Source organism: Sinohyriopsis cumingii, unplaced genomic scaffold (genome assembly GCF_028554795.1).
Source record: "Sinohyriopsis cumingii isolate HCF-2022 unplaced genomic scaffold, ASM2855479v2 utg000127l, whole genome shotgun sequence".
In the NCBI taxonomy this organism is placed as follows: domain Eukaryota; kingdom Metazoa; phylum Mollusca; class Bivalvia; order Unionida; family Unionidae; genus Sinohyriopsis; species Sinohyriopsis cumingii.
In genome coordinates, this window is record NW_028315871.1 from 7,520,204 (window position 1) to 7,534,165 (window position 13,962).

Sequence of the window (13,962 nt, forward strand, 5' to 3'; positions counted from 1 at the left end):
AACAGCATTATGAGTTACAGTTACAAGTGATCTAAAGTGGTATAAACATGGTGAATGTATCTGAAAATCACTGAAAAAATTGAAATAACTTAGAGCAGTAATATAAAAAAATCAGTGCAAACTGCTCACTTAATTCTGAAGACATCGTTGGAAACACCGTCTGAAAGCCTGTTCCACGAATCCAAATGTGTTAAAATAACTGACCTAATAAACTTTAACAAAACATTACTTGTTTATCGATGTATCAATTGTAATGTGCATCAATTCATTAAGCAACTTTGCCTGCCAGAATTTTAGGATCAATATCACAAGACCACTTAAAACTTCAAAAATTCAATGCTGAACATGGTAGGTGAAGTTTGAAATGTTCTGGAGGAATGAAATGGAACTCTTTTTACTGCATAAGTTAAAGCAGTAAAATCTGGTGAAAGTTTTAAAGCATAAACATCATAGCAATGTAATGACTTGTTTTAAATTTTGTGTTATTGTCATTTGTATCACTTTTGTGCATGCACATCACTGAGCTACCCTCCTTAGATAAAGAATTATATTTGATTATTATTATTATTATTATTATTATTTAGTACACTATTTTCACCTAATATGTAAGGAGCTGTTCTTTTATCTGTATGACTGAGGTTTTGAATGCTTTGTAGGCTTCATTTCTGAACAGATTGTTGTGATCAAACTTGGTGTATAAGCTTATATCACTGAGATTTTGGATGAGTTCAGATGCAAGAGGTATTAGCTTAAGTCACTGAGATTTTGGATGAGAGAGACATCAATGCATGCTGATTAGGCATTTTTGCATGTAATTTCATGAGCTGGTGGATGCATTGTAGTCCCAAAGCTTCATTTTCAAGGTGACAATTACAACTTTAAAGTCATGTCTTTGAGAACAGAAACTGCTTTCTTGGCAGAGGCACTGTTTGCCTAAAACACGGCACAGTAACAAATAGTTTTAAATTCGTATGCTATTGAACTGATTGAGAATCTAAGAGGTAACGCCACCAGAGAACCAAGTCCAAAAGACCCCTTTTCTTGGATTTTAGCACAGTTCTATCTTTCTTTCAGTTACACCTTTCTTGCCAAGCAATTTCCCTTTCATTGAAGAGGATGATGCATTCCTATCTGAATTTTGCACTGGTAAGCCATTGTTTAAATATATTTTATTTGTTATAACTATTGTTATTTGTAATATTAACATAATAATAATAGTAATAGTTTTTTTTTTTAAAGCTGTACATTATGCCAGTAAATGATTGATAATATAAAACAGAGTTTAGAAGCAGGCATTTTTAAATTGAATACTTGACATTATTACCTAATTAGGAAAAATAAAATTTTGCAGGATGGAAAGATAATAATTGGTGGGAGTATTTGATCATGTAAGTAATTATGAAAACTTCAATAAACATAAGATCTCAGATATTTAATTTTTGTCAAGCTAACAGAAGATCAAGATAAAGGTGATATTGATATCCTTGTGTTTGTTTATCCATCCATCTTTCCATATGTCCGTCCCTCCACACCTAGGTTAATGTTAGTGCCAATGATTTTTAGATTTAAATCTGCTTGTTCAAGTTTTCTATTTTCTAGCTAAACATACTAAATGAAAGTAACTAAACAAAAATCTTAAAAATTGTTTAGCACAGCCAAATAAAGGAAATTGTTCTGCATCTCTAATGCATGCCGCACAGTTGTATCAAATTATGCTAAAGATGGCTGGCATATCTGAGCCAAAGTCTTAAGTCTGGGCCATGGTTTTAAGTTAGTTTGTGCTAGCTGGGCCAGGGTCTTCAACTATGGTTGTGAACCTATTGCCTTCTTGGAATCCATCCGTCTACGGGAGACGATGGCGTAGCTCCAAAGTAAGCTTTTGTTTATCCTTCTTTCTAGCTCTCTTTTCAGCTTGTTTTATTCTTCTCTCTTCCTCTGCATTTTGAACTCAGTGCCTGAAAGCTAGACGCCAGCTGGAACAGTTGTTTGCACAGCTCTCCCAGTCGTTGACACTGATGTTTGCCGTCTTCATATCCTTCTTGCAAACATCTTTGTAGCACAGATCTGGTCGTCCAGTTGGTCGTGCACCTTCTGCTAACTCCCCATATAACAGGTCCTTGGGAATGCGCCCTGGGTCCATTCTCTTGACATGGCCAAGCCAGCGAAGGCGCCTCTCACTGAGAATGGAGAACATGCTGTTCATGTTGGCGTGTTCTAGATCCTCTGTGTTGGGTACTTTGTCCTGCCACTGGATGTGCAGAATGTGCCGCAGACATCTCAGGTGGAAGCTGTTGAGTTTCCCCTCGTGTCTTGCATAGGTGGTCCATGTTTCGCTGCTGTAGAGAAGTGAGCTGAGCACGCAGGTTTGTTAGACATGCAGTTTGGTCTTCTCGGCGAGGTTGAGGTTGTTCCAGACTCTCTGGTTAAGTCTGGCTATCACTGCTGCTGCCTTGGCAATCCTGTCGTTCACCTCAGAATCAACGGAGAGTGAGCTGGAGATGGTAGACCCAAGGTATGTGAAGTTCTCGACAACGTCCAAGTTATACCCATTGATGGTGACAGAGGGAGGGGAGACTGGTTCTGCGCCATGACGTTCGTTTTCTTCAAACTGATGGTCAGTCCAAATTCCTTACAAGCAGAGGCGGCAAACCAGCTGCTGAAGTCCATCTTCCGTGTGATGTCAAGGCTGCATCGTGGCGAAGAGCAATTCACGGATGAGTACCTCTGTTAACTTTAGTCTTAGCACAAAGACGGGCGATGTTGAGCAGCTTGCCGTCAGCCCTGGTATGGATGTACACTCCCTCGCTGCAGTCCTTGAATGTGTACTGGAGCAGCATGGAGAAGAAGATGGCAAAGAGTGTCGGCACAAGGACACAGCCTTGTTTGACTCCACTGATGACTGGGAATGCTTCAGATGTTGCGCCATTGAAGCACACTGTGCTGTGCATGTTCTCATGGAATGACATGATGACAGCAAGCAGATGTGGGGGGCAGCCAATCTTCTGCAGGAGTCTGAAGAGTCCACTCCGACTTACCAGGTCAAACGCCTTCGTCAGGTCTAAGAAGGCAATGGAGAGGGGCATCTGCTTCTCGCGACACTTCTCTTGCAGATGTCGTAGTGAGAAGATCATGTCTACAGTTGACCTGCAGGCTCAAAATCCACACTGGGACTCTGGGTAGACGCGGGAGGCTAGGATCTGCAAGCACGCCAAGGCAACACGAGCGAAAGCCTTTCCGACAATGCTGAGGAGGGAGATGCCCCTGTAGTTGTTGCAGTCGCTACGGTCTCCTTTGTTTTTGTACAAAGTGACAATGTTGGCGTCATGCATGTTCTGTGGGATGTATCCCTGTTTCCAGCAAAGGCAGAGGAGTATGTGTAGGGGCTGGAGCAGTGCTGGTTTTCCACTCTTGAGGACTTCAGGCGGAATGCCGTCGCTTCCAGGAGCCTTCCCACAGGCAAGGCAATCGATGGCTTTTCCGAGCTCTTCCAGGGTGGGCTGTGTGTCTAGCTCCTCCATGACAGGCAGGTCTGGAATAGCATCCAGGGCAGTTCCGGTGACATTGTTTTGGGTTGCATATAGTTCGAGATATTGCTCAACCCATTGCTGTAGTTGTATCCTCTGGTCTGTGATGACTTTGCCCGTCTTGGACTTAGGGGGGCGGTCTTGTAGCTGGAGGGGGCCTTTCGCCTTTTCGATACTCTCGTACATTCCTCTTGCATCGCCGGTGTTGGCAGCTGTCTGTATACTGTTGCAAAGGTTCAGCCAGTAGGTGTTGTCACAGCGGTGGGCGGTCTTCTGGGCATTGTTTGTTGCAATCCTGAGGGCTTGTAGTGTTCTGGGCTAGGTGCAGCCTTGTATGTCAGGAGGGCTTTCCTCTTTGCCTCAGTCATGGGCTCCATCTCCTCCCAGTTTTCCTCATACAAGTCGACATTCTTTCGATCCCTCTTCCCGTAAGCTGTGATGGCTGAATTGTACACAGAGTCACTGATATGGGACCACTTGTAGTCAATGGTGTCATCACGTGTCACTTTGGTGAGGGCTTCCTTCAGTTTGCTGATGAATTGCTGTGTTTTCTCTGGGTTGCTTGCACATCAGGTGTTGATGCATGAGTGACCCTTCTTTTTGGTGTCGTGCAGCTTCTTGGGTAATATTCACACCTTGCTGGCCACGAGGGAATGGTCCGTGTTGCAATCGGCACTGTGGTAGCTCCGGGTGAGGAGGACACTGGCCAGTTCTGCACGCCTGGTGGGGACGAGGTCTAGCTGGTGCTAGTGGCATGAATGTGGGTATCTCCACGACACCTGGTGGATCTCCTTGCGTTTGAAGAAAGTGTTGGTCACACATAGGCTGTGGGAGCAGCACATCCTCAGCAGTCACTGACCATTCTTGTTGATCTTGCCCCTTCCGTAAAAGCCGAGACAGGTGGACCAGGCTTCATTGTCAGCTCCCACTCTAGCATTGAAGTCTCCTAGTAAGTAAAGGCTTTCATTGTTAGGGATAATGGATATTGACTGATCCAGAGCCTCATAAAACTTGTCTTTCTCCTCGTGGGTGGAGCAGAGGGTTGGTGCGTACACACTGAAGATGTTGATGTGTGACGTTTCCATGCACTGGGGTGGGGTTCTTCCAATATAATTTCATTAAATTATGATGAAAGTTCCACCCTGGCTCGTGAGGTTAGAAAGTTAAATTATTGATGAGGTAGCTTTACAGCTCTGAGCCCCCAGTCAGCAATGCCGACGGCTAAATTATAAGAACACAAAGATGAAATTCAATCAATAACAATTTAATAAATTCGATAATTTAACAACGATAACTTCCAATCACTCGTCTTTCCCTCGACCAAGTAACAGCCTAATTCATCCCGTGATTTACAGTGTGAGTTCATTTTTCCCCCGTCCTTGCATCTACTCATCTCTTTCTTTCCCGCTAATTCCTTCCTTCTTTCCATTTCTCTAACTCCTCCTTCGTCTCCGTTTCCCTCTCGACTATCTCCTCCTCCAATTTCGCTCCCCGACTTCAGCTTCTCCTGACTTCTCTCCTTTCTTCTCCTTTCCTCCATCTCTCTATCTGAGACTACGGGACCAAACTGTAACTGGTCTGTCCCTCAAAGCTTCCTTATTTGAAGCTGTCTGTACTTAGAATTTCCTGTTCTAAGATTTTCCAGCCAATAACGAATGGCTATTTGGAGTTACGCTAACCTCCTCTCTGGGTAATTTCTCTTAGCGAACTAATTCTTGCCGGAAGACGCAGAGATGTAATTCTACCCAAATCAAGGTCTCTCCCCATCTCGATTCTGATTGGGTGGCGCTGTTACCCTGTCCAATCGTCTTAGCGGCCAGTTCAACCTGTCTGTCTGTCTGCAAGGAAAAAAGTTAAGACACTCCCACTTCTTCAGGCAACTTCTTTTGATCTTGGACAAACGTTTCCACACCTCGGTGATAATTGGCTATCGGTGGCTTCGCAACTCCTAGGTCGGGCTCTCCATTTCTAGCTACGGCAATCTTATGTAACGGATCAGTGCTAGCCTTCGGCAATGATTAACATCAAACAATGGCTTGTCAGAATTACCTTGATTATACATGTTTCAAACTGGGGCTACTCTGGCTTGGGGTAAACATGACACCGGGCCTAAGGATGTTGACAGCCGGAGGGCAAGGATTCTCTCAGTACCTGATGATGGAGGTTCAATGAAGGCGATTAGCGCGTTCTTTACGGCATAGCCTACACCATGCTGCCTAGGTTCATCCGAGGACTTCCCCTGCCAAAAAAACGTGTAATTAGTTTCCCTGATGGTGCCAATGTCAGCCAGTCGGGTCTCTTGGAGGCAGGCAATGTCGATGTTCAGTCAGGAGAGTTCTCTATCAATGACGGCAGTCTTTCTTGCATCGTCGATCTGCTGTAGGTCAGCTGTCAATCCAGGACACATGGTCCTGATGTTCCAGTTTGCAAAACGAAGAGCTGAAGTCTTCTTATTTCTTATTTGAGTCTTTCATGGTGCGGAGTTTTGTGGCCCACTTGTCGAGATGGTTCTCTAAGCTCCATGCACCCAGTGAAGCAGGCAGGCCATGGCGGGCAGAGCCTTATTGAATGGGGGCTGCCCAGCTTGAGGTGGGAGGTAGCTGTCCAGTGAGACCTGGTGATCTCTCCAACTGTCAAAAGTAACCCCTGGCGCCAAGCTCCACGCCAATCGAGCTTTGACTTAGAACTGTTAAACAACTACTTCTCATGTTCTGCCGATGCCATACGACAATGCTGGTGTGTCCTCTCCAATGGAGCTATGAAGCCTGGGCAGGGTGGTATGGAGAATCAGCTGTTGTCCATGCAGCAGATCTCCCCTCTCTATGCAGCTGGTGGGCCCAGTGGAACGACAAATCCCGATACAGCTTGGCACCAACGTCGCAGGAGTTGCCGGAATGACGTTGAAGTCAATGTCAGACCTCCTTAGGGACTCCGTCTCCTGACTTTCATTCGGGGTTTACTCCCTTAGCCTTTCCCATGAGTGGGTATAGCCACAAGGCAGCAGATGTTTGGAATCGGAGTTTTCCTTCTCCTGTATCCATTGTAAATACCAATTAATTGTAAGTGGACAGAGAGATACTAGTGGAGCAAACAATGATTAGGTCCAGTTGCAGGTATTTGTTATGTGTAATGTTGCAATTAAGAATTAGAATTTCTTTACACATTAGGAAATATTTGTTTACAAGTAATTATGTGCAATATTGATTTTGCACCAGTAAGAACATAATTTCTTTTAAAAGACATGTTTAAGTTTTTACTTTGTTCCTTTGCAAAGAATTATTTCTGAAAGTATGAACTTATTCAAAAGTCTTAATTATTTTAAAACAAATTTGATATGTTTTGATAAGGAGAGTTGGACACATTTTAGTTAGTGAAACCCGTCCAAACCAAACTTTCTATAAACCAGATTCCCCCTAAGATCTAATAAATTGTTCCTTTAAGGCGGGGGGGGGGGGGGGGGGGAGGGGGGTCACAGATATTTCTTTCTTTAATATTGGAATTTTTTCCAATAAACTGAGACCCCTCTCAAATCAAAACAAATTTTGATCCCAAATTTCAGTTTCACAGAAAAAAATACATAAAACTGAAACTCACTTAAAGGATGGAAGTGCATTTCGGCTGTTAAATTCCAGACATATGCTGTACAAATTATTTACAGTCAGCAAATGCTGTAGAAGACTTATTAGTGACAAATGTCCCAAGGCATGCAAGGTTAAACCAATAATTGACATGCATGCTGACACAGATTGGGGCCTGCTCCAAATTTTTTGCTCCATTAAAAAGAGCCATCTTTAAAGTTATATTAACAATGAACAGATAAGACATTGCTGAAAGATTATAGCATAACTTTTGGAATTGTAGAATAGCTCTTAATGAAACTTTATCTGATTATATATCATGACTAGACACTGTGTCACATACTAGAGCATATTGTCTGGCTCATGGTCAAGGCCAAAGAAAGGGAAAATATAAATTAGTAATCTCTACTTCGAAGACATATACTTTAAAGGTCTTTATTTCAATGGTCAAGCATCTAAATGTCCTGAATTTTATAGACTGCTCTTTTTCTAAATTGTATTCTCATTCCAGTTTTGTTTAAAATGTCTCTGCTGTGAGAAAATGTAGCATTCTGATATGACACTAATCTTGTGAAACACTCATGCCATGTGGGTTTTTTTCATCCTTGATGAGCAGAAATATAATTACAAACTGTCCTTATTAAATGCTGTGCCCTTGTGTTTTGTGACGACAAGGTACTTGTAATTGACCAAGAACTTGTTTCTTTTTGATATATGTTTTAATATATATATATATATATATATATATATATATATATATTGATACCATGAATTGTATTTCATTACGTGAATTGACCACTTTGGTGGCCTATGTGATTCCTGTCTGCCAAAGATACAGGAGGTGACGGGACCGAACAATAGGCTTATAAAAATTGTACTATCATTTTTCTTGCTTGGCAATCTGCATTAAGAAGTTAGTGTCAACCTGGTGTCTGGATAATGCGACCGATGCTACATGTCTGCAGCATGATGCTCCAGTGCTAGACATCACTATAAACTACCACACTGCAGACATCATAACAATATGGCTGAAGTTGTTAAAGCTATGTTAACAATCCAAATCACACAAACACATGCATACTGTGCGTTAAAGCAAACACTTTAATAAGCATGATTTTGATTTAAATTTTATGGACCAGCTATACAGACTTGACAATATTTGGCATCTTTTCCCATGAAAATGACTCGGCTTTTTCTGAAAAATGGACAAACATAAACACTTACACAATACATATATATCTCAATATGTGTCTGGCTAATTATTTTCTGACTTTAGAGCCTGCAGCCACTATTATTCCTGTGGAGATCCTTAATATGGATGATACATCCCTTCAGCTATACAAAGAAGCTTTGCAGGATGGAAAGGAGAAGGTTTACAACATCAGAGTTATGGTAGTTGGTCAGCATGGGGTGGGAAAGACAACACTGGTGAAGCGCCTCCTTGGGCAGAAGGTTGATATATCTAAGAGGACATCAACAGAGGGAATTGACATACATGAACATTGTTGCAAAATTTCCTTGGAGACAGAAGAGTGGATTCTACAGCAAGGAGGTATTTGTTTTATTTCTATTCTAAATGATGAAAATAAAGGGATCCTACAGTTCTGTGTGTCTAAATGTGCATCAGAGATGCCTGAAAATGACAAAACAACTTGACTTTACTTAGCATAACCCTGTAACAAACTTATTGTCCATCAGTCTGTTTATCCAAAACTTTGTTTCTGCAAGACAACTTTCCTGGTAATAGTTGAATTTTACCCACATTTCTACTTAATATTTATAAGGCTTCAAAATAGTTCTTAATTTTCAGTTGTAGAGTTATAATAGTCATAATTGCCTGTCATTTCCACAACTTATCTTGACCAAAATTGTTGGATTTGATTTCAACCAAAGAACCATCTTTAATGAACGATCTTTCTGCCTCTTTTTAGAAAAATTTAAATATCAGTAATTTCCTACTGCTTCAATCAACATCCAATTCAAATGTTATTGCAATTGTCCTTTTCATAGATTTAGCTTATATTCAAAATAATATCATGGAGTAATGTTGTTGTTTAATTTAAGAACTAAACTGTCCAGAAAATTTTACTACATATAGTTTAGAATTGGCATTATATTTATATTGCACAATATCCAAGTCTGACTTGAAGAAACACTGTGTAATGAAAATGAACTGCAGTTACTTGCTACCTCGGTATTTTATTCATAGTGGTATTGGACTTCAAACAAATGCAATGATGTGCTTAATCCTTAAACAGCATTGACTGTACACAGTGTCAACAACAGTGCATGCTCAATTGGTTGAATGTACATAACTTTGGGCCAGCTAGATTCTGACACAATAGGGCCTGAGTGCTGCATGCATAAGGAAAGTTTGCTTGCATTTTATTGTTTTGGTATATGATGTTCAAGGCCCTCTAGATCTCAATATCCAATAGCTCTCTCTCATTAGTGTTAAGTGAATAAGTCCATTCTATTTATGTGTAGGTTATATAAGCATAACTGTACTTTGGATCCATGCCAATATTAAAATTTGAATTTGTCCACATTTTTTATTATTTGCCTTGAGCACGGACACACGATACTAAGCAAACTTCATGGTTTTTTTTCTTCTTCAAAAGATGGCGGACTTGTAAATATATTAATATGTAGCTAAGAACATTTACATTGGAACTTAACTGTTGATGCACATGTTTGTTGATGAATTTAGTCATGCAATTAATTATTTTAAATAATGAAATTAAAAGAAAATACGTACCCTTTTTACTGCTCCAGTGGCTTAGTGGTTAGAGCGTCCGCCTCAGATGCAGTAGGTCGTGGGTTCGCTCTCTGGCTGAGTCATACCAAAGACTTACAAAAATGGTACAAACAGCTGCCCTGCATGGCACTCAGCATTAAGAGGTTAGTGTTAGGACTGGTCAGCATGGTGTCACGATAATGTGACTGGGCGAGACATCATGCTACATGTCTGTGACATGATGCCCCAGTACTAGGCATCACTATAAACTGCCGCACTGCAGACATCATAGCAATATGACTAAAAATTGTTAAAGCTACTTTAAAAATCCAAACCACACACACACACACACACATATCCTTTTCTTCATAAGGGCACTGATGTAAAATAACACGGTGCCCCACCATGTTCTCTGTCTTTTTCTCGATGAAACTCTTTAAGGGCACTTACGTAGATAACTCAGTGCCCCACCATGTTTTCTCTTTCTTTCTTTCTTTTTATCTCTCTCTCTGTCAATGAAACTCATTAGCACATGCTAGCTTGAGTCATATAAAATAGATCACACCCAGTTTATCAAAGCCATGTCCATTCTGCAGTGATTTTTAGATGTGGCTCTGTGAGAAAATGTGTTTTTCAGAGCTATTCTCTGCAAGAAGCCATCGCAACTCCATCAGGACAAATGGGGAGATGGTGGAGGGACCTTTTCCTAATCAGTTCCATGCTCTGTCCACCCTGAGTATTTAGTTTCTACTGAAAAGAATGGTGCAGATATGACCTATAAACATAAGTCTGTCAGAGCATTTATAATGAAAATCTATTTTTTTTTGAACAGTCATAAATACAATGGATTTAAGAAATAAAACCAAACTTCATGCCATAACGTAGTTAGTCCACTGTTAAAATGATGCTGATTTATGACTGCATTGGTAGCCATATTGAAGATCGTGTTATGGCTCCTGTCCTGAATGGTTGGTTGTATCAGAATGTGCTTTTTAATAATATGTCACTGTAACCATATATAGCAGGTTGAAAATGGTCCTGGTCTGGGATCATAACATGGCAACCATATTGGCATCATAACATACACTGATGTCACTAATCTTAAAAAAATATTGGCATTGACATGGGGTTCATAATAAAAGAGCTCTTGCAATGTTACTGTTGGTGAATGAAAATGATGCAGGTCTGACCACCAACTTTGTTTCAGTATTATCAGCAACTTTGAAAACCAAACCTGCTTTACAATGGGATGTGGTCCAAGGTCATTACTTGCATTTGTGTACATCACTGAGCATATGAACACAATGCATATGAAAATAATTTTAAATAGAATTTGTTATAATCTATAGTCATCAGTCTGTCATTGATATCAAGAGGAAGTCTTCAGTGACTCTGATAGTTTATTTGTGATAACTTGTGAGCATAATAACGCCAATGTGACAGGAATTTAATAAAACCCAGTTTGTAGATGTATGTATATAATATCTTGAATTATGTCAGTTCATTATTTTTTTTAACATTACAAATTAAACAAAACTTGACATGTAAATATTTCTTGACAGTGTATGAGTTCAGACTTAAATTTATGGAATGTATTGGTAATGAAGATATGTTTTATTGGTTTATTATTGTAAGTTATGCAGAGACAAGTATGTAAACACTATTTTTTATTCTAATTATTCATTGCCATACAGCTAATCCTTTTCCTTCCGCTTTTTTATAAGATTCAGCTCAGTTATCTCGACTTAATCGTCTCATGAGGCTCCTGACTAATCGAGCTGAGAGTGGTGAGGGCAGTAGTGAGGTCATCTATCAAAGAGAGTCAATTCCTAAAGAAGATTTATCTGGTCCAATCCATGACAGTGACAGTGATGATGATGATGATGATAATACGTTGCCTAGTTCAAAGTCAGACATTGTAGAAGAAGGTGATATTATTGCAAATAGACCAAAAGCATTATCTGCTGCATATCAGAGAGATACAGGTGTTGGGACAAGCAGTGTCACTGTTCTGAAAAGAGAAGGACATGTAAGGAGTCAAAACGATGAGAATTTGGTAGAATTTCTTAAGTTGGTCAATACAAATGCAGACAAACTAGAGATGAGTGGACATGCATATGCAGCCTTGAGGATGTGGGACTTTGCAGGTCAGCACATATTCTACACTACACACCAGACATTTTTGACATGCCATGCTATTTACCTCTTGGTCACAGATCTCAATGAGGATGTCACTAATCTTGTGAATGACAAGTGCTACTTTGATACTGAGGGAGCAAGACCATGTAAAGTTCAAGGTGACTTTAATTCCTAAAAATCTACAATAAAGAGTATAAATTTTTTCTTGTGGAAATAAGAGTTTATGGGCATAGCATATGTATCCACACTTCTAAGTCAGAGAATATCTGAAAACATGAGAAAGATATTATCTTCATTTAAACCATGTACTTCATTTAAAATATTTTAATTTAAGGTAAAATAAATAAGTTTGTCTATGCAGGCCATTTATCATGCAATGAATTATGCTGTCATCCATTTGTCCTTGCATTATTAGTTTCTGCACAGTAACTTCAGTTCTTGAACATACACTTTGACCAGCCTTTGTGGATTGCCTCACATGTAAATAAGAAACATTGACTTCCAGAGTCATCAAGTAAAAACCCAAGATCACTGATGTTTGGATCTTCACCATTTGCCATGACTACATTTTCCACATAGTTTGCATATAGATAAGTAATGAACATAAATTTTACATCAAAAGGTTAAAAGTCAATGTCACTTTAACTCGACAAAAAAGTTACTTTCCAAACTTTAGACCAAGCTTGCTTCCATAGTTATGGTGGGAGAAACATGTTGATATAGGGAGTTTACAGGTGAGAGATAAAGACACAGTGTAATAATTTTGTACCATTACTTTAGGTCTACAAATGTTTACTGTATTTTAAATAACTTCTGGATAGCTTGCATCTACGATAAAAAGATACCTAGTTTAGGTGTCAAAAGGTCAAAGTGCATATACTACTTACTGTTCCTTTGCCTATGACTGCCTGCACTTGGGGTAAGAGACACAAGTGATTTGGGGATAAAATGTAAGCTGGTTAATGTTGAGTCAGATGAAACAAAGGATTTATATACAGAGTTTGTCTCTACATCAAACATTTTGGACGTCTTGCATTTGGATCAAAAGAATACCCATTTAGGGTTCAAATGGTGGAACAAAGGGGAATGTGAAGGAATACTTTAAAGTTGCTCTATTTTGTTAATTAATACCTCTCTGGCAGATGAATCTATACATTGTATAAATATAAAATTATTTGCTATTGGTTTTGTATGATCTTTAGAACTTATTTAAACCTAATTTTGTTGCTTTTCAGACGTGGTTAATGTTTGGCTCAACTCAATACATTCCTGTGCACCATTTCCTGCAGCAGGTACACTAGTAACTTCCACTGCAGCTGGAATCACAGCAGTATCCCCATCAGCTAGAATCACAGTGACCCACCCTACACCAGGTACAACAGTAACATCTTCTGCAGCTAGCACCCCAGTGACATCCCATACAGTTAGCATTCCACTGACAACCCATGCATCTGGCATCCTAGTCACATCTCCTGCAGCTGGAACCCCAGTGAAATTCCTTGAAGCTGACATACCAATAATGTCCCCAACAGATGATACTCTAATTGCATCACTTTCAGCTCACTGCCAAGTAAAATCCCCTACGCCTGGAAATGTGACATTACACACAGTTGATACAACAGTGACTTCCCCTGAGGCTAGCAACACATTTACATCAGCTGCAGCTGGTAGCCCAGTGATATTCCCTGCAGCAGACACCTCAGTGACATCTGCAGCTGGCAACATGTTGATGTCATCAGCAGTTCCCATCACAATGACACCTACTGAGGGTGGCATAACATTAACATCTGTTGCAGTTGTTACCCCAGTGACATCCCCTGACTCAGTGACCCCACCTGTGATTCTTGTTGGTACTCATGTGGATAAAATATCAGAGGTAGGTTTAAATGTAATTTTAAATGTAATAGTTTCCTTCGTTTGGTTCTTTTGTCAATTTGGTACATCACATACCAAAGTCAATTTGAAATTGTAAAATCATCATAAA

The 13,962-nt window shown here is 40.0% G+C and overlaps 1 protein-coding gene across 3 annotated transcripts in view; it reads left to right on the forward strand.

Moving 5' to 3' along the window:
• Window positions 1–13,962, forward strand: part of LOC149774883 (uncharacterized) — a 99,093-nt gene that overhangs the window by 43,549 nt on the left and 41,582 nt on the right. For all 3 annotated transcript variants that reach the window (XM_089944695.1, XM_089944693.1, XM_089944694.1), the window contains 4 exons: window positions 1,075–1,146; window positions 8,379–8,654; window positions 11,564–12,136; window positions 13,214–13,854. In XM_089944695.1, coding sequence (XP_089800821.1) covers window positions 1,075–1,146; window positions 8,379–8,654; window positions 11,564–12,136; window positions 13,214–13,854 — 1,562 coding nt within the window. The remainder of the gene's footprint in view (window positions 1–1,074; window positions 1,147–8,378; window positions 8,655–11,563; window positions 12,137–13,213; window positions 13,855–13,962) is intronic.